This window comes from Molothrus ater, chromosome 10 (genome assembly GCF_012460135.2).
Source record: "Molothrus ater isolate BHLD 08-10-18 breed brown headed cowbird chromosome 10, BPBGC_Mater_1.1, whole genome shotgun sequence".
Classification (NCBI taxonomy): Eukaryota; Metazoa; Chordata; class Aves; order Passeriformes; family Icteridae; genus Molothrus; species Molothrus ater.
The window spans coordinates 2,239,314-2,265,111 of record NC_050487.2 but is presented as its reverse complement, the minus strand read 5'-3'; the positions used below and the strand labels follow the sequence as shown (position 1 = coordinate 2,265,111).

At 45.8% G+C, this 25,798-nt stretch overlaps 3 protein-coding genes across 3 annotated transcripts; 1 reads left to right on the top strand and 2 right to left on the bottom strand.

The window, feature by feature from the left end:
- The first annotated feature begins 1,288 nt into the window (after nt 1-1,288).
- Nucleotides 1,289-7,314, top strand: ADIPOQ (adiponectin, C1Q and collagen domain containing). The gene is made up of 3 exons (XM_036388881.2): nt 1,289-1,377; nt 4,894-5,116; nt 5,522-7,314. The coding sequence occupies exons 2-3, from the start codon at nt 4,903-4,905 to the stop codon at nt 6,046-6,048; spliced, it is 741 nt and encodes a 246-aa protein (XP_036244774.1). The 5' UTR covers nt 1,289-1,377; nt 4,894-4,902; the 3' UTR covers nt 6,049-7,314.
- A 7,864-nt stretch (nt 7,315-15,178) lies between these two features.
- Nucleotides 15,179-17,008, bottom strand: COPS9 (COP9 signalosome subunit 9). The gene is made up of 3 exons (XM_036389218.2): nt 16,906-17,008; nt 16,763-16,835; nt 15,179-15,478 (listed from the first exon to the last, which is right to left on the bottom strand). Exons 1-3 carry the CDS (start codon nt 16,966-16,968, stop codon nt 15,441-15,443), a joined length of 174 nt encoding a protein of 57 aa, XP_036245111.1. The 5' UTR covers nt 16,969-17,008; the 3' UTR covers nt 15,179-15,440.
- Nucleotides 17,009-18,147: 1,139 nt separating this feature from the next.
- Nucleotides 18,148-20,801, bottom strand: OTOS (otospiralin). The gene is made up of 3 exons (XM_036388399.1): nt 20,750-20,801; nt 20,376-20,402; nt 18,148-18,332 (listed from the first exon to the last, which is right to left on the bottom strand). Exons 1-3 carry the CDS (start codon nt 20,799-20,801, stop codon nt 18,148-18,150), a joined length of 264 nt encoding a protein of 87 aa, XP_036244292.1.
- Between the last annotated feature and the right edge of the window lie 4,997 nt (nt 20,802-25,798).

Below are 25,798 nucleotides of genomic sequence, written 5' to 3'. Positions count from 1 at the left end.
TACCTGGGGCAGGGGCAGCTGAAAACCTCTCACTCCACAGCAGAAGCAGGTCCAGTTTCAGTTCCAAGGTCCTGCTCCTCCATTCATTGCTCAGGAGACTTTGACAGAAATATTGACCTTGCATGCACACAAATGCACATGGCCCTAGATAATCACATTTATAACAAAACATATCCAACTAGACTACTATGGTATTTTACTGGGGTTGCATGAGAGGTTAAGTCTCAACATTGCATGCAAAACCCATAATCCAACAAAAACTACAAATATTCTTCAAATGCTGGACCAAGGGCTTGACCAGAACAAGGCAGACAGTTGTCCTGTGCCTCCTCCTTTCAGCACCTTCTCCTCAGGCTTAAATATTCATTCTTGCTGACTTCCAGCTCTACATATAAAAAGTTATTTATGTGCTCATTTTTCCATCTTTTTAGTCCCTCCCAATAGCCAGGTCTTGAAAACAACTCAGCAATTCAGAATGCTGCCATGCCAGTACTGGCATTCACTCAGATGAGTTTCCCCTCTCACAAGCACATCAGCTCCCCATGCCCAGTTGCAACACCACACAATTTTTTCCTGGTATGATTTTGGGAACTCAGTTTTGCCAAGGTTCCACCTAGCTAACTTTGAACTCCCCAGAGCAGCTGCAGAGGAACGCCTCTGCTAGCTAAGGTTCCACCTCTGCTTTGGGAAGGAGAAAGATACAGGGAGAAAGAGATTTGGTTTTGACCTAAAGCCAAAAAGCTCGATAGGTGGAAAGCCATCCTAGGGCTGGAATTACTCCAGTCATTTACAATAGTGCTGGCACAAGCTTAGGTGCCTTAAAAAGGAACTTTCCCCCAGTGCTGCCCTCCCCCTGGGGCAGCTTTGCCCTTCTTTGGTGTGGCAGCAGCCTCCAGCCTCTAGGAATGGTTCTTGCAGTTAAAAGGAGAAGCCCAAACTTATTCCACAATAATTCATTTCCTAGCACACTGAAAGCCCCACGAGTGTGCATTGCTGTGAGCTGGACACACTTTCTCCAGCAGCCACTAAAGCATTTCCCAATTTGCAGAGAGCAGCAGGCACAGCCCTGGCTGAGCAGGCTCTCCCACAGGCTCTCCAGCAAACCACTGCTCTTCCAGTTCCTGTCCAATTCCCAAAGCCATCTTTTCCCTGTAAGGCCATCTTCCCAAGCTATCCCAGTGGATTAAATATCTGTTCCAAAACTTAAGTTATGTCCAGGAAAAATTAATGGGAAAACCCAAGTTTTAGGTCAGCATGCGCAATAGCAAAGGGAGCTGCAGTGTCTGAGCTGACAGCTCCCTGTGCCCTCAGGATGCAATAGCCAGACTTCACTCTCTAAACAGACTGCAGCAAGCCAACCAGGACTCAAAGCAGCTGGTAAGCATGATTTTTTTTTTCCTCCCTCCTTACTAAGTTCAGGAGTTTCTCTTCTTTTGGGCTGAATCGGACAGACTTTTCTGTTTGCAAGAAGTTTTCTTTCTCAGAGTTATTCTCGTAATAGCCAGACAGTATTTTAAACCAAGAATAGCTGATCCCCATTAGATTCATACTCCCCTTTTTGGAAACACTATTTAGAGAACAGAACTCCTAAATCAAAAAGTATTTAGGAAGAACAGTGAGAAACTGCATGGCTGTAACAGTAAATATTGCACTGGCACCTTTCAATTCACCTCTTTCCTCAAAGACTCCAGGGAAGACTGGGTTTGTCCAAATCTCCCTGAGTGGCACCAGTTCCTCACCAGAAACCTGCACCACCCACATTTACGGTGTGAGCCCTCTGGAACATCAGCAAAAACTACACTATGAGAATTACAAAAAGAAAAACCTTTGACATAAGCCAAAGCCCTGGTTGATACCCTTTGAGGGAAATTCTCCAGTGGGAAAACAGATGGACTTCTCAGTCTGTTTTGTGCAGAAAGATGTGGGGGCTTAGAGTATATAATTTTTGATATAGTGCAATCTGAAATTTAAATTGTGAATCATGATGTAGCCCTTAGGAATGGCATTATTCTCACAGATGCTACTGTGGTTTCTGCTGATAAATGAATAAGCTTCATTTAACAGATATGTGCCTTTGATACAGCAGCTGCCAGGCAATCACTGAAAGCCACCAGCAGCACAGAGCTTATCTATTTCTTGTTCATCTATTTCTTGTCCAAAAGGTATGACTGACATTCAAATATAGCAGATTATTTAATGTTTAACTGATGCTAAGCATCAGATGGAAAACCAAAAGGAAATGGGAAAGACCAAGTAAAGGGATGTCACTTCTAAACCAGAGTTTAAGCTCAGATCTGATAGACACAGCTTAAATCTTCCCCTTTGTAAGACATACTTATGCCAGAGAACTGCTTGGCTTCTCCAGCACAGAAATCACCTGTGCTTGAGTTAAACTGTGGGGATAGATGTTCTTTCCTTGCACATCACAGCACTTTTCTCCTGAGAAAGGGGAGCACTGAGTGTGTGATGTGTGCTCTGATGCTGAGGAGGGCATGACTGAGCTCTCTGGAGCAGACTGGCCAGGCAGCCCTCAGAAAAGGCTCTGTAGCCCTGCTTTGGCTCCTCACACCTGCACTGCTGGTGGCCTTACAGGAGGGGTTATTTTGCACCAGTAGAAGACCTGGCTGTGGGGCACACCACTAAAATTGAGATGATATTTGAGTTCTAGGCAGGGCACCAGAAAGCAGAACTAAGCCCAACAAAATCACCAAAACACAGCACAAGAAACACAATTTTGAGCCACATTTCTATGGATCACCACCATGTTTTAACACAGTTAGGTGTTCCCAGACAGTCTGTGCTGGTTTTGGAAGGGTATGTGCATGAGCTGGAGGGGACCCAGGCAGGGGGGACAAGGGTCCCACTGGGGCATGGCCAGGTGTGATCACTGTGCACACCTTGCTCAGCAAACCAAGCCACTTTCAGGATTTATAGACATCAGTTTCACTGCCCCATGCTGGTCCCTGGACAATCACCACATCCCTTGCTGCAAGGGGATGTTTGTCTCCCCAAAGTGCAGGGACACAGGAACACTGCCTAAGGGGCTCAGGCTGTGCCCACTGGACCTCACAGCACCCTCAGCCCCAAAACTGCCCCCAAGGCAGGGCATTGCCATCTCAGAGTGCTGGGTGGCTGCTGGAGCCTGGCTGGCTGGGCACGGATTTGGGATTTGAGTTTAAGTGTTAGGCACTGCCCACCAAAGCCATTAAAGAAAGCTTTTGATTTTCTTTGCTCAAAGCCCCTTCAATATCCTCAGTATAAACACTTTTTTTGCAAGAATAACTGAAATCATGGCAACCTCTTTGTTACTGTTGTGGTTTAAGCCCAGCTTGCAACTGAGACCCACAGCTCACCCCTGCAACTGAGACCCAACGCTCACCCCTGCTACAGCAGAATGGGAGAGAGAATTGCACTGGTAAAAGTGAGAACACTCATGGGGAGAGATGAGAACAATGTAGTGATTGAAATAAAATAGTAATAATAACAATAAGAAATTGTAATGGAAAGGAAAATAACAAAGAGAGAAAGACAAGTGATGCAAACGAAGACAGATGCTCAGCACCAACTCACTGATAACTGGCCAGCCCCCCAGGAGCAGCCTGGGGCCAGCCTTACCCCTGGTTTAGAGCTGAGCATGATGCCATGGTTTGGAATATCCCTCGGGTCAGCTGGGGTCACTTGTCCTGGCTGTGTCCCCTCCCAACTCCTTGTGCACCCCAGGCTCCTCACTGGTGGCATGAGGAGCAGAAAAAGCCTTGATGCTGTGCAAGCACTGCTCAGCAATAACAAAAACACCCCTGTGGTATCAGCCCTGTGTTCACCACAAATCCAAAACACAACACATGGACAAAGAAAATTAACTGTGCCCCAGCTAAAACCAGCACATTTCTTCAGCTTCCTTTCAAGCAATTACACCAGAGCTAATAAGACATTATTTAAAATATGACATTTGAATAGCTTGCCTAGGAAAAGCAACCCTGCAAAGAAATTGCTCCAAAATATTATTTTTCTTGAAAATTACAGAGCTAAGGGACTCTAATTGCCATGCTGTTGCTCACTTTTTATTGCCTGTTATGCCACTTACAATGCTCCTAACAGGATACCTTTACTGTTCCAGAGTATAAACCCTGCCCAGGGAGCAGTATCACACAACAATGGTAATTTTAAAATATCTTGTGTTCTAAAAGCCTGACTCAAAGCCCACCAGGGGCTGGGAGCATAGGACAAAGCCAGGCTGGCTGCAGGGTGTCACCACCGACCTGGTTTTGCTCTGACCAGCAAAGCAGCCAGATTAAAGAGAAATGCAATCCTACAGTGCCTAAACACTGCACAATTTGTCTTCCCATAATCAAAAAACAATTCAGATGGAAAAAACCTCCAGTATCATAATTTCAGATTGTGGCTCAGGGAAGCTGGGAAGCCTGGCTGTGGTTTCTGTTTGTGTTAGGTACGTGCAGGGGAACCCACCCCTGCCTGGCCTCTAGGCTGTGGAGGTTTTGAGACAACTCTGCCAGCCCCATGCCTCCCATCAGCTGCTCACTCACCTAGGCAGGAGCCAGGGCTTTTTGTAGCTAATTGAGCAGAGCTTTGCAAGGAGATCAGCCACAGATACCCTGGCATCTGCCGTGCTGGGTCCTGAAACCTCTGTGCCTTGCACAGAGCCTGAGAGGGCTTGGGGGGTAGCTGGTCTTTGCTCCTCTCTGCTCTGGCTGTGCCCCAGGGGTCCAGCTTGGCTCATGGAGCTCACACCAGCAGCACAAACTGCTTTCCTTCAGATGGACTGATTGAAATTTAGTCTTCTGTGCCTCTCTGTTATTTGGGGGAGGGTGGGAAGAGTGTTCACTTTTTTTCTCTATTAACCTTTAAAGCTAACAAAGCAGTTGTCCACATCAGGAACCAGCGATGAGGGGCCTGGCAGGGTTCCTGCTGTGCTCGTTGCTGCTGCTGGCCCCCTACTCCACAGGGGTGGCTGCCCAGGAGACCCCCCAGCCTGACCCCAAAATGCCATGTGCCAACTGGATGGGAGGAGCACCTGGCTACCCTGGCCACAACGGTGCCCCCGGCCGGGATGGGAAGGATGGAAGAGATGGACTCAAGGGAGATAAAGGAGATGAAGGTTGGTGAGGAGCAGGTGGTATGTCATTGCTCAAGTCCCAGTCCCTGTCCCAGTCCCAACAGGTTTCATGTCTGGTGGGTCCATGCCTGATCTTTATCCAGATGGCTTTTGATTATCTCCTGGGGTGCAGATTCCATAACCCAAGTCAAAGAGTTTGGTGTGGTTTTTTTTTCCCCAGTTAATGATGTTTTTTCTGATGTGCTGCTCTCAGCAGCTCAGCACACAGCCAGGGTGGGGGGTGAGCAGGGTTTCCACTTGCTGTCACAGCCTCTGGGGGCTCTTGAGATCCTTGAGCCCTTCCTCAGCTCTGTGCTGAGCAGGGCTCACACCACAGCCCCCTCTGCATTTCAGCAGCAGCTTCCAACACAGTGCAAGCACAGCTCCCAGCCCCACTCTGTCCCACAGGTCCAGCAGGTCCCAAAGGTGAACCGGGCCCAGTAGGAAGCCGAGGCTTTCCCGGACCCCCTGGATCTCCTGGAATTCCTGGAACCCCAGGGCAGAAGGGCAAAGATGCTTTTGTGCAGCGCTCTGCCTTCAGCGTGGGGCTGACGGAGCGGAGCCCGGCCCCCAACGTCCCCATCCGCTTCAGCAAGATCTTCTACAACGAGCAGGGCCACTACGACCCCAGCACGGGCAAGTTCCTCTGCAACGTGCCCGGCACCTACTTCTTCTCCTACCACCTCACTGTGTACCTGTCAGACGTCAAGGTCAGCCTCTACAGGAAGGACAAGGCTGTCATCTTCACCTACGACCAGTTCCAGAACAACAACGTGGACCAAGCCAGCGGCTCCGTCCTGCTGCACCTCAGCTCCGGGGACGAGGTCTGGCTCCAGGTGTATGGGAACGGGGACAAGAATGGGGTCTATGCTGACAACCTCAATGATTCCACCTTCATGGGCTTCCTCCTGTACCCTGACCCAGATACCTACTAAAGTAGGGGGTGCTGTGTGGAAAAGGAGGAGGTGGCTTAACCCTGGACGTGTCCTGGGGCACTGGCGCTATAGCTGTAATGTATTTACCAGAAAATTGCCTTTTGCAAGGGGGGACCCTTTCTCCTGTGAAATCACTGAGGTCATACCAGTACTTCCATGGAACCAAGAGTTCACTCCTACCTCTGCTCTTGCTTTCCTGTGGAAACCTCAGCCCAAAGTCAAATACCACTCCTGCTATGTCATGAAAAACTCTCAACATGGCTTAACCTTCCTTTAAATTTAGAAGTGAGAAGAGAAAAATTGGTTGCATTTAAATATGACATTCTATATTTCCCTTTTTTAGCCACCTAAATCCATTTAAACCAATTGTAGAAATTTTACTCAGCATTTTAAAGTTTGAGTAGAAGAAGGAAAATACTTCTCACAAAAGCAGAGTGCTCTTGTTTTCAGCTGGAACAGATGGCTCCATTTTTTGTAACTCCCACTTATTAGGGCCTTTAACTTCCACTCCCTGTTTGTTGTCTCCCTTTTTTCAGCCCAGATCTTTGAATATATTCAGGTTATTAATATCACTGATTTTAATCATTTGATTTTCTTTTTATGTTTATCCCCTATTGTTATCTCTAATGCAGACAGCAGGCTGGTTTAGGGCAGGGATCTTCTCTTGGGATTTATCTGAGAAGCCTTGTGAGCACCAGTGAGGCCACACAACAAAAGCAACCCATTGACTGTGTGGTTTTGGGGGTCCTGAGGTGACCACAAAGATCCTGTCCCATCTCCCCTCTACACAGCTCCCAGGTGCAGGCAGAATTTGAGATCTATCAGCTGTGTTTGTCCTTTTCCAGGCCCCAAGTGTGCCGTAAGCCACGGTTTGCCCACCAGCTGGGCACAGCTTTGGGTGGTGCTGAAGGCTCCCATGTGGAGTGGGCTCCTGGCATGAACACCCCCATCCCCGCCCCAGCTTTGGGCAAGGTTACCTGAATGCAGAAGAGTGTTAAGGCTGGAATTAGTGTCAATCCCATCAAGCTGCTCCCCAAGGAGCTTGCTTGACTTTTAGCTAAAAGAGGATTTGATGGTTTCTCAGATACATTCAAAGGAGACTCCTGCTACTAAGCTTGAGAGCCAGCTAACACAGGGCAGAGCTAATGCAGTATTACAAGCACAGAACAGCTTTAAGAGCTTCAACTGAAATTACTTGCAACATCATTTTCCACACTCCAGTGAATTACCACACTGCAAATAAAAAACAATAAAAAGCTCTCTCAATGAGAATGTTTCCACTTTTTTGTGTGTGTATTGTTGGGAAGGGTTTGAATAAAGGGATATACTCATAGCCTCACCACACAGCCCAGGAATTTGTTTTTCCAGCAATGTGAGGGCATCATAGGCTGGCAAACACAGGGCTATCCCCCTTTTGCTTTCTCAAGAAACACTCCACACTCTAAATTTCATCAAGGATTCAGCATCTCACCACCTTACACTGTATTGCATTCTTTTGGGGTAAGATGAGCTCTGGTTTTCCCAACTATTTCCTGACCAAATACCCTGAATCCAGCCTAAATGGCCATCCAGAGCCAGGGCCTCTGCTGGCCCTGAAGGCTTCAAGGACTGGATTTAGCAAGGGTGAAACTGATCCTCAATCTGGTCATGCTAAATTCAGTGAGCTGGGAAAAACCCTGCTCTTATTGTGGGAATTTACTGGGAGGGAACAGAGCAAAGGTTAAAAAAGCCAGAAATCCATTAAAAAAAAAGAGATTTAAAAATGCAGCATTTGCTGGATCAAATGGTGTAAGAGGCTTAAATTGAAAGAGCAAGTCAGAGCTTTTGCACTGTTTTTCTCAAGTGTCTTCAGATGGATCTTTAGAAGGCAGGGAAAATTGAAACAGCAAGAGTACTAAGAGCCATTTGGGATAAACATTAGGAGGCTATACAAGTTTAAAGACCAGTTCCCAAGAGGGAGCCAAAACAAATGATTGCTTTCTTTGCTGCCATGCAGCAGGAGCAAACATGCTTACAGCTTTATCCAGAACACCAGCACTCAGGCTCAGACCTTGGGAAAAATGTTAAAGAAAGTCATGAAGGCACTGCAGTTCCTTCTGTACTGACTCTTCCCCCTTCTCACAGACACAAACACTGAACTGCAGCTTCACCCAGTACCAGGAGAGTGCCTGTATTGCCCATGCATGTCCCAGCCAGGCACCTCAAAGCCCAGCAAACAGCAGCCCAAGGCAAACACCCACCATGGAAACAGGGCTCAAAGCCCTCCCTTCAGGGTCTGGGACTGTTTTAAGAAGCCTTTTACCTCAAATCTCTGTAAGATTCTTGCTCAGCTCAGACCAGCACTTTCCCAGCAGGCACCAGATTCCAGTTTAAGCCACCTCCCTTCTCTCCTAGAAGGCAGCTGCTCCCAATAGAGTCTGAGTCCACCAAGGAAGCAAGCAGAGACACAGGGCAGGCAGAGAAGCACCTCTGCCCCCCTGCAGCCCCACAGCTGCCCTTTCCCCTCTGTTCCTGTCTCCTGAGGCTGCCCAGCCCCTGCAGGGGTCTGCATGGGGGTCTCAGCCAGCCCAAATGCTCTGACAGGCTTTGGGAGCAGCAGCTGAGCAGGGCCACCAATCACCCTGGGGAGTCCTGATGGGCCAGCAGCTCCAAATTCCTGCATGTGGGATGGAGATCAGACCTGCACCTCGCCAGCACTGCCACCTCAGGGGCACATGGCCAGGCTCACCAGCGGGCAGGGAGCTGCAGGGCACCATGCTGGCCTTGGGCTGCCTTCAAGGAAGAGCTACAGACAGGGTTTGGGGGATAATGAGGTCTTGGGGGATGAGCTCAGGGGAGTTCCTAAGGAATCCAGCCTTTTTCCATTATGGAGTTGTGGTTTTACTCTCCCTCCATGCTTCATAAACCCATGGGAGGGGAAAACCTGGCCAACACAGGCACATCTCCAAGGCCTGGGCTGGCTCCTGAGGATCACACTGCATTGAACACACAATTATCTTGTAACAAAAGAGCAACAACGACACTGGCATGCTGAGAGGGCACTGAATCACCTGCTATCCAACAAATTTAAATCGTTTAGTTTGTGGTTTTTAATCAATCCTGACAGCAGATGCCTTGTACAAAGTTATGTCTCACTGTTTACTGCCTCTCTGGCAGGTTTAAAAGGATGCTTTTCCCTTTAGAAGCTAATGTACTCTAAGAGGCAGAAAGCAAGAACATTTCCCAATGAAAGATTGAAGTCACTGCACTAACAATTAGGGAGAAATAACATGAAAAGCTGAAGACAGCTGGAGACCGCTGGAGAGACTGACCACACTCATCCAGCAGGGAAACCATGTGTGAAAGCATCCACAGCCCTTTCAAACACAATTATAGCCTGGTCCTAATTGTACTTAAACCCCATGTAATCACTTGTGCCAGTAATTAATTGGAATACAAATAGCAGATGCACTAAACCATGAAGAGCTACAAGAAAAAGATAAATTGCTTGGAAGACTTGCATTCCTGAAGTATAAACTCACTAGAGGGTTTTTATCATGGAAGCAGGCAGAGAGATTAGGATCAAGTCTGACATTTGGCTAATCAGCCACTCTTCATCCATACAAGAAATGCCATCAGATTGAGAGTCTCTGAAATACTGTGCAGGAAACCAGAGTGTGCCCAGGCTGCCACATGTTTCTCTGACTGTATTTGTGCTGGGTGTAGGTACCTGATGAAAAGACTCAGTTTCCATGCGACTGCAAATCAGCAAACCCACCCTTAGCTCATGCTGGGATGATCAGCCCAGCCCACTGCACTTTGAGAGCACTGGGGAACTTCCTCACATGGAAGTGCAGTTCATTACCCTCCAGCCAATCCAGGGGAATGGAAAGGTTCATTCCCAATGAAATGGAAGCATTCAATGTCAGTACCTATTTCTTCCTGCAGACATTCCCACCTTCAAGGCAATCTGTGGAATCGCTCCCATAAAAGCAGGACAGATTTATGGAGAGGCATCAGGGAGGGAGGCAGAGAGATGACACTTGAAGACAATCTCTAATTCCCTTCTGGAGTCAGGCCAGGGGGTATGAACCAACCCACCCAGCTCCCTCTGAAAACCTGGGCACCTGTGAAAGTGGAGCTCTGCCTACAGAGTCAGGACAGCACAGCTTCTCTGCTCCTTGCCAGGGATTTCCAGAGAAGCCATTCTAGTTCTGTGTCATGTTTTGCCAGGTGTTGAAGGCCAAGGTGGGTCTGCCATCCTGGATAAGGCACAGCACAGGGAAGGTGGTTCCCACAGCCCAGCCCCTGTAGCCCAGCCATGCAGAGGCAGCTCCAGAGCAGCAGGAGACGACCAGGAGGTCACAGCAGGACCCTGCTCAGTGAGCTGCACTGGGAGCTGAACACGCCCTGAATAAAAAGCTCTGCTCTGTGACAGGACAGAGCCACTGTCCCATGACAGGAGTCCCCTCTGAAGTGTCCTCACCAAAGCATCCCCAGCTGGGACTCCCTTGGCGGGGCAGCTCCTGTCAGCACCAGGGATGCTTTGCCACAATCCCTTGCCCTGTCACCCACCTCATACCCAGCATTCTCAGCTATACATATGTTTATTCACAATATTCCAGGAGGCTTTACGTTTAAATGAGTTCATACAAGGATTACCTAAACCTTTTTTCATAAATAAGCAAGCAGAATTCACAAAATAGTCGTATTTGAGTATTTTAAAAGCTTTAAAAGACATTGCTCCTGTCTCCCTCTGCTCTGAACTCCTTATAGAAGCTTGAATAAAAGGTTTGTAACATGAGTCAGGATTCTTACCCTGCTGCTTGGCAAAGGCCAACTGAAACAAATAAAAAAGGCAAACTCAAAAGATAAATAAACTTGAAAGCAAAAACATGGAAGCAAATCTTTGTGCTCAAAGCTACCCCTGCTGCCAAGGACTGACTTGCATTGTGCTTTTCCAAAACATCCCTGATGTGACACTGGCATTCCAGCCCCTCACCAACAGGGACTTCAGGGAACAGGGCTGCACTGTCACCTGCCCAGCACGTTCTCAGGTGCTCAACAACTGCACATTGAGAGCAGGAAGATGCCTGCCAGCTTCTCAACACCCCAGGGAAGCATGAAGAAGTCCACTTATTCATCTAAATGAATTCCTTCTTTATCAAGAAAAATACCTTCCTCTTCAATTACTGAAATAAAATCCTAAAAGGAAAACTTCTTATTCCCTAGAAGTTAACTCAGCAAAAAGCCACCAAGGAAATCCACTATTGCCACACTAGGTCTGAGCTTGCCTGTTCCTGCTCCTGTGAAGGGCAGTGGAACCCTGGATACTGGATAAGCTGGAAACCAGCTCAGAAGCAGCACTGCAGAAATATTATTCACAGATGACAGCCAGCTTCCTTTAGCATGGCAACTTTCTCTCCCTCACAATGAGTGGATTCTTTTCAGCTCAAAATAGATTGTACATTTTATTTCCAAAGAATGTACTGGGACAGTTTGCAGCTCCCTGAAGACAGAGCTGTGGCCTGTTGAGATTATGGAAGGGAACAGGCTGACATTTAAGTGTTTTGAAGGAATTGCTTTTCATCTGGCTACACCCTTCTAAGGCATTTCAGCACTTAGGGCCTCATCCTGCCAAGTCTCAGCTTTATGGATTTATGGATTGCCAGCTGTCCCACTGCAATCACTGGGACAATTCACAAAACTATTCAGACTAGAGCCTTTACTTGCACATTGAAACACTCAGCAGTACCCAGCAGCTTATTAATGAATTCACATCAGTCTGAATGTGTGCATATTGCTGTTCAAACAGCCTTGTTCCCTAAGAAACACTTCTTATAGGAAGTGTCAATCTCCACAAAAGGGACAGAAATCAAAGCTCAATAAATGAATTGGTCAAAGCAGTCAAATGCTGTTTACATCAATTTTTATTAGAGATTTTGACATCTTGTGATTATTTCCTGACAAAAGGCTGATTGCCCCAGACTAATGGGACCAAAAGCCTTGACAAATGTGAACACAGCAGCAATGTGAAGCTGAAGGGCATTTTGTTCTTCATCTACCACTGTTCCAGCAGGGACCCAAACCAAGCACAGCTCCTGATGGAAGCTGAGCACACTGACAGCCCTCTTGGAGAGATGATGTGATGCACACCCTCAGTCTCACTGTGCTGGAGGGAACTGCATACTGCAGACAGCTCCAAGGTGTATGTTTGGTAATATCCCAACTCTGTTCCTTTCATTTCATCCCAGCCCAGGAGGCCCACACAGGTACCAGACTGAAGGACTGGGAATAAATCCCCAAGAACCCCCAGGAGCTACAGCCAGAGCAGCATTACCTGCACTCCCAGGCAGTTCATGGGATTCCAGTTTTCCACAGCTTGAGGACTTTGATGAACTCAAACACTTTAAACACTGCACAGATGAAGTTCCCTCCCCACAGACACACACACCACACCTCTCAAGTGCCAGCAGTACTATTAATGCTGCTTTTCTATGTGAAACCCTGAGTTTCTGGAAATCTTCACAAAAAGGTGTTAGCTCAACCTACCTTGAGTGGATAGTTACATCCTGGCAGGATGAAAACTGCTGGACCCAGTTCCACAGAGAGCATTCCATGTTTTGATCAGGTGAGATGTTACACAACCAGAGCCACTCACCATTAGCACCTTCAAACCAATGTTCACTGAGGTTTCAGACATCTTTCAAGGAGAAAACACCATCCCTCCTGAAGAGCAGCTGTTCAAGGTGGATTTGTATCACAGAATATACTCATGCTGCTGTGATCCAATTAAAGCTCAAGTTTCTTACAACTTAAGGAAGCAAATGAAAAACAAAGAAGTATCTACAAAAAATTGACAAGGATGTATTCCAAAACCAACCATATTGAGGAATCAGCAAAAGTAGATAAAAGAGCAGAGGAGGAGAGTTGCTTCTTGAGTTTTATTTCATCTTTTGCACCTGCCCAAAATGCTCCATTTCCTGGTAGCAACTCATTTCTCAAAACACAGTTTGGAGAAAGCACAGCACTGTAGCCACATTTCTCTTCTTTTTCATAGAAAAGCAAGGCACAATTCCTCCCAAGAATATTTCTGGGTTTCACATTCTCTGAACATCAGAGAATGGAAAACCAATTCTTATCATTTGCTGTGCCTGTGTTTGTGCCACAGCAGAATGCAATATGGAGATTGTTCACCCACAGTGATGGGGTTTTGTTTCCTTGGCCTGTCAGGGCCAGGTGTGTGCGTGTGTGTGTGGGGGGACTGTTGGGTGACAGTCAGAAGATTCTGTGTGTCCAGGGATGAGTGCTTGGCAGGTTCAGTTTTAGATGTATAGAATGATATAGTATAATAAACTAATTAATTAGCCTTCTGATATCAATGGAGTCAGATGCATCATTCCTCCTCCATCAGGACCCTCACAGCATTGCTGTACTCCTGCAGGCACAGTGCCTCAGACAAAGCAGAATTTCCCAAGATCCATCAAGGTGTTTAAACAAGAAGGAAAAAAAACCCAATAAAAAATCCCAGGTCTGCTTCCCTGTCTACCCATGATGAACAATATGGAGATTGTTTACTCACAGTGATGGTGTTTTGGTTCCTTGGCCTGTCAGGGCCAAGTGTGTAGCACCACATTTCTCTTCACAGAGAAAAGCAAGGCACAATTCTTCCCAAGAATATCCTTATCTCATTTGCTGTGCCTGTGTTTGTGCCACAGCAGAATGCAATATGGAGATTGTTTACCCACAGTGATGGTTTTGTTCCCTTGGCCTGTCAGGACCAGGTGTGTGTGTGTGTGTGTCTCAGGACTGTTGGGTGACAGTCACCAGATTCTGGGCAGTTCTGTGCAGGGTTGAGTGCTTGGCAGATTCAGTTTAGATGTAATGTAACATAGTGTAATATAGTGTAGAATAATATAGTATAATGAAGTAATTAATGAGCCCTCTGATATCAGTGGAGTCAGATGCATCATTCTCTCCCCTCACTGGGGCTGCCTGCAAATTCCACGCAGCACCAGGGCCCCAGCCAGCCCAAGCCCATTTGCCACCACTCAAATTGTTTTACCCCAGTCTCAGTGAGGAAAACTGGAAAGCCCAGGCTGTCAGCAATCACTAAAAGGGAAAGGCCAGTGCCTGAGCAAGGCTGTTCCTCCAGGAACACAGCACAAGTCAGGCACCAAGCAGGGAAGATGTCGGAGTCCTGATTTACAGCACACTGCATGATGAAACAGGCTCTGCAGAAATCCACAGCAGCACAACCAAAAGACACCTAAATCCCACTGGGTTTATTGTGCTTCCTTTTTTAAACTCACTGGCTGGAAGAGTTGCTGTTAGATTGAAGACTTCCTTTTTGAAGGCAAACTAAAGAAATAAAAATGTGACAGAGGTATGAAAGGGTTTCACTGCAGGCAACATTTAAGTAGTGTGAAGTGTTTAAAGAAAGATCAGTCACAGTATTTAGTCTGTGATCAATTTATAGAATACAGATTGCATTTGAGATTGGACAGGATTACACTCTTGACTCTAAAAAAACCACACTAAAAACTCACCTGTTCCTTTCATTCGGAGATTCAGTTTGGTCACTGAAGGGTAAGAATGAAACATTTTTATGTTCTGAAAAGCTTATGTCAAAATCTGAACAGTATTTCAACAGCCTGGTTCATATACACTGTACCTCTAAGCACCAATAAGTGCATTAGCTTCTGCAGGAAAAGAAAATTTTATGGTTTCTTTTTCTATCAAGTACAATTTCAAGAATGAAATTATATTTTTAAATCCAAGCATTCTCCTAATCTGGGGTCAGAACAATTCTTTGCTTAACATATCAAGGTGAAGTTAATTTTTCTTTTTTTCTGTGTTTCTTAAATTAAAAGTGAAGTACTGATGGTAGCTCTCTGTCTTGAAACAAAAGACAACCCACACTCTTCTCAGTGTGAACAACAAGTGAGTTGGACTATTCAGAACAAGGAACCATCTGATCCTGAGACAATCCTTTACTGTGGGATGAAGAAAACTTTCCTGGGCAGCATGTGCCCTACTGCATATCCTTTATGTAATATCCAAAAGCAACAATGAATTATTTAATGCCAAAATAATCACTCTAAAGCAGCTCAGAAGACAGCAATTTCTATTTTTATAAGCCAGAGAGATGTGTGTTTCTTCAGTATTTTATTCAATAAGCACCGTCAGCGAATGAAATTTCCAGGAAAATCTACACACAGCTTCCTAGAAATAACAGTGCACACTTCCCTCTTCAGTTAGCTTTACCCATCTGTTTTCCTATTCCCCAAGCAGCTTATCCAGGCTTTCTTCTCCCCTCTGTGATGTTCCCATTTTGATTAATTTAATAAATATGGACTGCAGGGGTGATCTTAGAGAAAACTCCACATCTCAACTCTGCTGCACACCCAAGTTCACTGGATGTCATCGTCATCAAAGAGATCTTCAAAATCTAGTCAGGAAAACAAGACAAAAATTAACCTCAGAACTTTCAGTGCTACAAATGCACATGCAAGTACAGTACTTTGTTCCTTGGATCAAGGACAGAAATAAAGGTGAACTCAGGGAATGAGAGTTACTGCACCATCAGTTATTATAAATGTAGCATCAGGGGGATGATTTTGCAGATTAACGAATTGGGATTTGTGTTAAAAAGCCCTTTCTCAAAAACATTTCATTGTTTTGTGTTAAAAAGCCCTTCCTCAAAACCATTTAATTGCTTTAAAGGTGCCAATAACATTTCTGTCTCAGAACACATCTCCTAGTAGTGAAATGGTTCCAATCACATTTGGAATTACTCCTAACTACTCAGCCTTGCATCTTCCTTGTGTACTGAACATAAACTAATCATCTAAGTGAACACAGTCTTTATTCCAAAAGAAGCCAATTGACAAGAACCTACAAGAAACTGAGGATGAATCCTCATTTAGAAGAGCCCTAAATACCAATGGAACACAATGCCACAGTGTGAAGGTAGAAATAGATGGAAAAAGCTACTCCTGAATAGACAGCTGAGAGCAGAACTGCCTTCCACTCCTGTCTCCTAAGTCTTGAGCAAAATGAATAATGTACTTTATTTTGCAATCAACACCAGCTTGTGATACTAACACTGCCACTTCAAGATTTAATAACATATAAAGCATTTAATAACATATAAAACTCACTGCTGCAATGTCTAAATGCGCTTGTTCAGAAGCATAAAAACCCCTTCAGACACCAGGTGCAGCGCAGTGTTGTATATTCCACCCCTACGTGGATATGTAGCTGCTCTGCCTCAAAGCAGCTGTAAATCCTTACACACAGGCTGAGAGAACTGGGATTGCTCAGCCTGGAGAAGAGAAGCTTTGGGGTGGCCTTGTAGCACCTGAGGGAGCCTCCAAGGAAGAGCGACAGACGATTAACACGGGCCTGGAGTGGGGAATGGCTTCAAACTGATAGCAAGTAAGTTCAGGGATTTGAGGAAAAAATCTTCCCTGTGAGGGGCGGTGAGGCACGAATAGTCCAGAGAAGGCCACATTTTTACTCGTATTTACACTGTTTAACATAAGCTATTTGTTATACAAACGGACCAATGTATTTTTCCTTGTCGCCATTAACACGCTAAACTCCGCGGAGAGGAAAACCCCGCACCCAGAGATGTGGTCAGGCACAGCTTTAGCGAGCACAGGCAGCAAAGGCAGGGCAGAGAAGCCAGGCGAGGTTTGCTGAGGCAGCCCCGGAGCAGGGCGGTCCTTACCGTTGAAGAAGTCGGCGTGCACCGCTTTCTCGTTGGCGGCCAGGTCCATCAGCAGCCCCGTGCTTCCCCCTGCCTGCGAAAGCCGCCGCTGAGCGCCCCCGCCCCGCGGCACCACGGCCGCGGCACCGGAGCACCCGCCTCACCTCATCCAGGTCCACGTACGGGCCGGCGCCCTCAGGGAACATCTCGTCCACCGCCGGCTTCATGGCGGCCTCTCCGCGCCGTCACTTCCGCCGCCGCAGCGGCGCCCTGCGCAATGGCCGCCCCCGCGCAGTGGCCGCGCCGTCTCCATGGCGACCAGCTATGGAGGCCGCCATCTTGCTCACCCCGCCCCCGTCTCCATGGCGACCGGCAATGGAGGCCGCCATCTTGCTCACCCCGCCCCCGTCTCCATGGCGACCGGCAATGGAGGCCGCCATCTTGCTCACCCCGCCCCCGTCTCCATGGCGACCAGCAATGGAGGCTGCCATGTTGCTCCCCCACGCCCTGTGGCCATGGCGACTAGCAATGGAGGCCGCCATCTTGCTCACCCTGCCCCCGTCTCCATGGCGACCAGCAATGGAGGCTGCCATGTTGCTCCCCCACGCCCTGTGGCCATGGCGACTAGCAATGGAGGCCGCCATGTTGCTCCCCCCATGCCCTGTGGCCATGGCGACCAGCAATGGAGGCCGCCATGTTGCTCCCCCATGCCCTGTGGCCATGGTGACCAGCAATGGAGGCCGCCATGTTGCTCCCTCACACCCTGTGGCCATGGAGACCAGCAATGGAGGCCACCATCTTGCTCCCCCACGCCCTGTGGCCATGGAGGCCAGCAATGGAGGCCACCATCTTGCTCCCCATGCCCCGCTGCCATGGCGATGGCAGGCCCGGCGCCCCTTCAGACCTCAGTGAGGCATCAGTTTGCAAATCAGGTGAGTGTGACTGATACTGGCAGCCCCTCCAGCCCCCAAACTGGGTGCACTGGTTGAATAACTCCTGTACACATGTACTCCTCTGCACAGAGAGCAATCTCCTGAGATGAAGCTGAGAGCATCACCTGGTAAAAAAAAAAAGCTCCCAAAGCCATGCAGCAGAATGAACAAGTTTATTGTGTCACACAGAAGCATAAATTGTAAAAAAGGGATTAATTTAAAGCCTGAAATGCTGCATGTGGTTGCAGTGTCACTTAGTGGCTGAGAAACAGTGCAGATGTGTTTGCTGGCAGTCAGGTGTTCACGCAAACACATTTACAAGAAATGGTAAAAAAGAGAATCACTGAAGCCATAGAATGCTGCACATGACTGTGGTGTCACAAAGCAGGTGAGGGCAGCTCAGGTGTGTTCAGTGGCAGGCAGGTGCTCACCCAAACACCTGGGCAGCAGCTCTGGCAAAGCTGAGCGAGGCTCTCAGGGCTCATGGTCACGCACGTGGTAGCCAAGGTGGCTCCCAAAAGGGAACTGGGCAAAGAAGGCTCTGGCCATGTCATTGATCCTGTTGTAGGCTCCCAAGGTCCGGAAATATTCCACATAGGACCAGAAATCATTGGATGAGAAGGGCCAGTACGGCAAGGCTGCAGCATCCTGATAGGGATCTAAAGAACCCAACCAAAATAAAATATTGCATATTACTATAATACGAAGCGCTTTTGTTGAGAGGTTGGGCTTGGAGCCACCATGTTTGGGGTTGTGAGCTCCCTTTGGGGGCTCCTCTGGCAACAGAGAGGCAAGGAGAGCCATTGACCCCTCTCTGTGACCCACTGTGCAGAAAATGGAGCCAGTATTCCCTGCTCCAGATGCATCAGGAGTGACAGAGTGGGACAAGATGGGGAGCAGGAAAGAAGGGACATGTCCACATTTACACCAGTTCAAGAATTCATTGGGCTGGTTTCATTTCTAGAAGGCTGCTGGTTATTTCAAAGCAAGCAGCGATTGCACTCAAAAGCCATTTCTCCTCATTCCACATAATTTGCTTTGCCTCATAGAAAAATATAAGGAATAAGGCACCACCCTCTACGGTGTGCCCCTGCAGCTGGGCACACTGCCCACAGAACTGCCAGGGACTGGGGCCATACTGCCCTGATACCGCCTGGAACTGCAGAGCTGTGCCTGTCCTCGGGGGACTGTAGGAAATGAGCCACAGGGATGGAGAGGAGAGGCTTTGCCACTTGGGGGACAGCTACTGCATTTGGGCCTGCTCTAGCAGTACCAGAATGTGATACAGTCATTGAAACAAGATTTACAATTCAGCAGCAAAACAAAATCAGTTCTGAAAACACAGGAACCCTGGGCCCAAATGTGGGCAAACAGAGAAGCATATATAAAATGTAAACAGCAGCTGAGAGCACAGTCACAAATGTCTTTCAGTGCAGTGAAGCTAAACACAGTATTTTATTTTGATTTGAAGCCTGTTTAGATGAATGAAAGTCTTTCCACCCAGCTTGGGGCCAGGGTCTTTGGTAGGAATTAAGGGCCTTCAACAATCCTGTTGTCAGACTTTAATTTTATGGAGTAAAGTTTGCAGTGTGCAGGCACAGATGGCACATCACAAACCAAATGAACCAGCCAAATGCTGTCTGCAGAGGAGAACTCACTGTTTATACCAGCTGACCTCAGATTCACTTTGCAGGCTGCTGCTTGGCCCAGTGTGAAAGAAAACAATAATTGCTGGTAATGAGAGCAACAGGACACTGCCTGAATAGGGCTCTAATTCTAGATTGATGCAGGTTCTCCTGAATGTTGCAAAAGTTGCCACAAAAATATTTGCTGTACACAAACACAGATGATGTATTAAAATATTTTAGAGATGATATATTAAAAAGATTTATTTCTAAAGAAATATAATGGAGCATAGGGGAAAAAAGATTTGACTGATAAGTAATCATATTAGACCTTATTGTGTATTTGTTCTGTTCATATCTGTTATAATGCTTTCTGCATATTTGTGCATTGGAGATGCTGCTGGCAGTACTTGGTTATTGCAGATACTTCTCTGCAGCTTTGTTTTCAGACAGAATTCTGTCTGAAAAGCCAAAAAAAGGTTAAATGATAGAATCATCAGTAAGCCAGTGTAAACATCATTAGGGTGTTGAGGGTTTTTTTAATGAAAGGCAAACACTAATCCAATGGACTAATCACACAAAGTGACATGAACCACAGGGTAGCTGTGCTAAGGGATTTATTCCAACATTTCTCTAATTGGATTTGTGGCAATTTGTAAATTTTAAGCTTTTTGTCATGAAAGCTGGTATCTCCTGCCAAAAAGCAGATACACATACAGCATTATGGTTCAGGACAGACAAAATTCTCAGATGTCCTATACATATCTAAGTCTGGTGCATTCCAGTTAGGATTTTGTACAACAGAATTAGTGACTTGACTGTAATCCCTTTTCATTTTAAGACTGGATATTAGCTCTGTTATTATACATTAACATGTTACCACCTTTTAATAAATTGTAAAGGAATTTTTTAAATTCACTATTCTTTTTTTCACCAGAACTAATTGAAAGCTTTACTCAGTTCACTGAGGTTAATAAGCATTGCTGCCAAAGTCATTGCTGGGCATCAAGTCTGGGAGTTACAAATGACTCTCCTAAATATTAGTGACACAAAGGAAATAAAAACATTAGGAATTACCATCTCCATCCTGGATGGATCGGGCATCTGTAAGTAAAGAGGAAACACATCAATACCAGCTCCTGCACAGAAAGGCTTTCTGTTAACCAAACATTTTCCATGTATAACTAGAAGCTCACAAGTTCTTTAATGCCCACATCAGACCCTCTGTGTAGCCAAAGGATTTTTGTTTCTTGAACAACAGAGCAAGGAATCCCCTGTTTGCAATCAGTCACTGCTACAAACCACCTCAGTCTGGCTGTTAGTCAGAACTCACAGCCTGAACAGTTGGGATTAAAATGTCAGCAACGCTAAATAGAAGATGCTGTATTTGTAACGAAATATTTCTGGGGGCTTGAAAAAATAAACAAGAATAAATTTGGTAGTAATCTTACCTGCTAGCATGTTCATCAGCATACAGAAGATAAAGAAGCCAGTAAATGTCATCTTGTCTGCAAGAAACTGCTTGTGTTTCTGAAAATTAATTTGTACAATTGAGGATTATTACAAGAGATTAATAATTATGCAAACTCAACTATTTCTTGTTTTAATAGAAGAATACATTCCAAAATAGATTCTAGTTACTAATTTAGGCATGAAAAAATCCAATCATATTTCTTATTGCTTCTGAAGTGCAACACAGAGCATTAAAAGACCATCAGTCCTGAAATGTATATTGATATTTTGGCTTTAGGTGGCATAAATCCAAAAGGTGCCTCTGAATCGACATGAAATCAAGTGTCTTTGGAAATGTTTGATTTTGTGGTTAATTTAATTTCACTTTGGAAATTACCTCTCTGTTTCTCTTCTTTTCTTCTTCTTGCAGCTCTGAGTCAGCTACAAAACTCCAAAAGGATTTCTAATGCTGTAAAATAGTAGTGCTTTGTAAGGAAGGGTGGGGGGAAACGTCACTGAGTTACTACACCAATCTGATTTTGTTTTCTTCAGGTATTTTTACAGCTCACATTTGCATTATATTTCAGCACTGCCCATGGAAGAGACAGTGGACAGTTTCTGAGAGGAAATCAGAATTAACTTTGGCAATAACATTTGGTTTTGGAAGATAGAGGGGAAAAATAGAGAAGCAAATTCAGTGATTATTACAGTTTCTGCCCTCCTGATTTTCTTTCTCCCCTTTCAGACAAATAGATTTTTTAAAATGTTAGCTGAGCAAATTGCTAAAAGGATATTGAGTTCCCTCTCCAGCTCAGTCATAAACCCCAGAAATACTTGACAGTGCTTTATATTCTTATTTAGGATCCTTAAACTCTAGACCTTAAAATGTACCAGGCAGTGAGTGACCACTAAAATCAATGGGGTTACAGAGAGTAAAGAAGGAGGTCCCCGAGGACCACGGCCATGCTGATGGTGCTGGTGCCCTCAGAGGGTCGATAGGGTGCATTGAAATGCATTTTCACATTATACCCATTTCCTGGAAGGATTCCTCTCCCACACCAAGCAGGTGCTCCAGGCTCCAGCCTGTGCAGGTTGTTGTATGAATCCAGCACTTTGAGAAGCCTGAAGGGGATACATGGTTTGGAGAATATTCAATTGTCATGTACATCTGATTGATTTTCATCTAGCACACAACCCCTATCGGCAGCAGGTGTGGTCAGGCACTAAGGTGCAGCAGAAAGTGTTCTGTGACTCACAGGCAGATTGGGGATCTCCATGCTTCTCAACAGTGTGGCAGTTCAGGTCAATCTGGCCAAACCCCCAGCTTGTGGGATTCACACTCTCTGGACCTGAAAGAAGCAGTGAAAGAAGCAGAAAAAAGAATGATCAAAACAGTTCTTATCTCATTTGCTGTGCCTGTGTTTGTGCCAAAGCAGAATGCAATATAGAAATTGTTTACCCAAAGTGATGGTGTTTTGTTTCCTTGGCCTCTCAGGGCCAAGTGTGTGTGCAGACTGTTGGTCAGCCACAAGATTCTGAGTGGTTAAGTGCTTAGCAGATTCAATTTAGATGTAATATAATATAAAATAATATAGTATAATGAAGTAGTTAATGAGCCTTCTGATAAGACAGATTCCTCCTCATTCCTCCTGGACGTCGAACAAACTATCCCCAATACCATCAATTTCCAGATATTGCCCCTCTTGAGAGGAGCTCCTGAGATGCCAGTGCAGAGCTCACTGTGCACCTTCATGCTGTGAGATCTGACTGTACACATGCTGATCTGAGCTGCACTCTCTTGCTGGGCATTTTCAGTTGCCTTTATGGTCTACAAAAGCATTTCTCTGTGTCAGTTCTAGATACCTGCAACTCTGTGCATGGCTTCTGACATTGATGCCTTGGTTGTACGACATCACCCATCTGCCACAGGGGAAATCTGTGCACTCACAAAGCCCTGGAGCAGAGAGAGCCAGGTGAGTGGCCTTGCAGGAGGACCCAGCTTGGCTGGAGTTTGTTCCTATCTACACACAGAGTTAGATAGTTTTGCCAAGAATTAATTCAAGATGTTCTGAGTAAGGGGAAAAAAGGGTGCTTTGTAGCACACTAGGCTGTGCCAAGTCTTGTGGAGGGTGAAAAGAAAAATATTATGAAAGCAGAAGCAATTCCATGTTTGAAAGGCTTTAATCCTCCTGCTTAGTATGTATTTCCCAGGCCTGTAGGAGGGCTCCCTACATAAGCCAGGTTCTTGCAGCACCTCACCCACTCACCTGGGCTGCAGCAGCTGTGGGTGGGAAGAGGCACTTCCTTGGAGTTCTGTGTTGCATCCATGTACCTGGGTGCACCCAGTAGCACTGCCTGCAGAGCCCAGCTTTCCCTTTCTCTGCATATCCTGCTCCAATAAAAACCAGAAGCACTGAGGTGTGCTGATACACACACAAAACAGTCATCAGCTGGAACTGAATAAATGCCATAAAGCTGCTTTTGTGCACATCCATCAGTAGCTCTTTGTTTTGGCTGGTGACAAACCAGGTGCAGTTCCAAGTGGGAGGTGAGATAACGTGTTTTGGATGATGACAAAGGAGAATAATGAAGCTCCTGATGCAGCCACATCCTGCTGCTCTCCTCTTGAGATACTAATAGCATTGTAGGAGGATGACAAAATCCCAGACATTATCAGATTCAGGGTCTATCTGATCACAAAATGATCAGATACAACACTGGATGATCTTGGGAAGATTCCCATAGCTATTGGGCTGACACACACCTTTACACCTACCTCCTTTACACCTTATTATTGTGTCTTTTGAAGCTTGGAGTTACTTCCAGAGCCAGGAGGATCACTGATCTGACATTGTGTGTCAGTCTTCTAACAATTACAAACTTGCAACTGAATTCAAATCAAAATTTTCCACTTGCTAGTGCACATATTGCAGATGTGAATAAATTCTCAGGGTTTCCATGCTAAAGCAGACCTAGGAAATTATTAAAAGGGGATAAGACAGCATTGAAAACAACTTGTATCACAGGTTACAACCTTTTCTATCAACACTTCTGTTGCTGTACATGACTGCTTGTCCCAGTTGGGTCAGTTTTAAACACAATGTTGGACTAGAGAAAAACTGATGAGTCCTCATCAGCTGCTGGAAGGACTGTGTTTGGTGGGTTCAGTGTCCCAAACAGTGCAGTGTGCTCCTGGCTGGTCCCAGAACACATGATGCTCTGACTTGCAGTGTTTCTAACAGCCTGCAAGCACGTTCATTTCATCCCCCCTCTTTTTTTTTCCCCTTTTCTTTCTCTAGGAGCACTTTCCTTTTTTCAAACTCAACACAGAGGGCAATTAAAGTAACAGTGCTGAGTGTCCAGCACAAGTGCTGGCATGGATCAGTTAGCAGAGCCCTCTGCTAATAGTTGCTGCCCTGCAGGCTTCTTCACTGCTGAGCAGTAATTGGAGATGCCATGGTGCCCACAAATGCAAATCTTGCTCAGCAGCAGCCACATTTCAGCAGACACTACAGCACTTAACAGGGCAGCTGCTTCATGAGTTCAGTGTCTTAATTTCTACTTATTTTGGAAAGAAATTTCCTGTTCTCCTTTTTCAGAACAGCCCATTAGCTCAAAAAGCTGTTATTCCTGCTGACAAGAAGTTCTTCAGGTTCTGTACTCTAAAGTTTGCATACAGTTTTTAGCTAAGGCCATTCACTCAGAAAAGCTTTGCTACACGATAGAAAGGGCTGTTGTTTTTCCCTACCCCCCCATCCCAGGAGGATCCAATCAATATGTACTTTCTGTAGATGGCTCTCAAAGCCAGAACATCCCACACAGAGCCTGTCAGAGACAGAAATCAATGTGAGCACAGAGGCCATTCCCTTGGGAATAGGGGAATGCAATTTGGGCAGCCCAGGTGCTGGTGTGACTCGGTGGGGAGCAGTCCTGGGGCTGCCAGCCTGCCTTCAGATGGGCTGCTGCTAACAGGGCTGTTCCACCCAGGGCCAGCCCCTGCGGAGCAATCCAGCTCTCCTTGTCGATGAACTTGAAACAAAGATAAAGGAATACATAAAAGCAACTTTATGGATTCCTTTCTTTTCTCAATAGCTATGTTAGACTGCTATCACACACACAAAAATCTATAATGCTCCAGGCACTGGAAAAAACCCTGCTTAAAAAGCCAGAATCTTTCTTATTTAATCAATAGACAAAAGCAAGTGCATGCAGAGTTCCACAGGAACTTATCTAAAAACTAAATAGGACTAATAGATGCATCTGAAGTGCTCTGCCCTTGAGCTGAGCAGACAAAATGTTCTCCACAGGGCTACAACATTTCTGTACATCAGAAACAACTAATGACAGTGATATATTGACCACCCCTAAAAACAACAAACAACAAATGTTTGATTATTTCCTCCAGCAATTTGTCCAAATAATACAGGTCAAGAGGAGATTCCTGTGACTAGAATATGCTTTGCTCAGACAGGTGTAAGGAAGTACCAAGAAGCCAAGTAACAAAGTGACCAGTAAATGTAAAATGAGGTACCTGTGTACATTTATCCCACTTTCAAGGCATGTGGTTTCTGATCACTCCCACTCAAACTAAATTTGGAGGCACCAAAGAGATGTGTGGTATAATGTTCTTTAATGCTCATAGACAAAAAGACAAATCAAATAAGAAGACAGGAAGCAAAACCCATAAGGCATCACTTTGCCATTGTGCCAGTTAGTCCCATTTTGAATATTGCCTGCATTTTTGGTCTCACATAACAGAAGGTCATGACTGAACAAGACAGGATACAAAGAAGAGGGTGAGGGGAATTAGCAGACAGGGACCAGCTAAAGCAGACTGAGACTCTTCAGGCCAGCAAAAGGATGACAAGACCTTGATTTCTACCAAGAGATACCAAATTAGTCTGGCAACAGCTTATTCAAAACAAAGTGTGTTTGATACAGCTGTAGAATGACTTGTCAGGATGTATTATCAACTACACAGTGTCCTGGCTGCAGTGCCTGAGCCTGGCCTGGCAGCAGAACTGCTCTGCACTTTTGCTCTGTGTCTC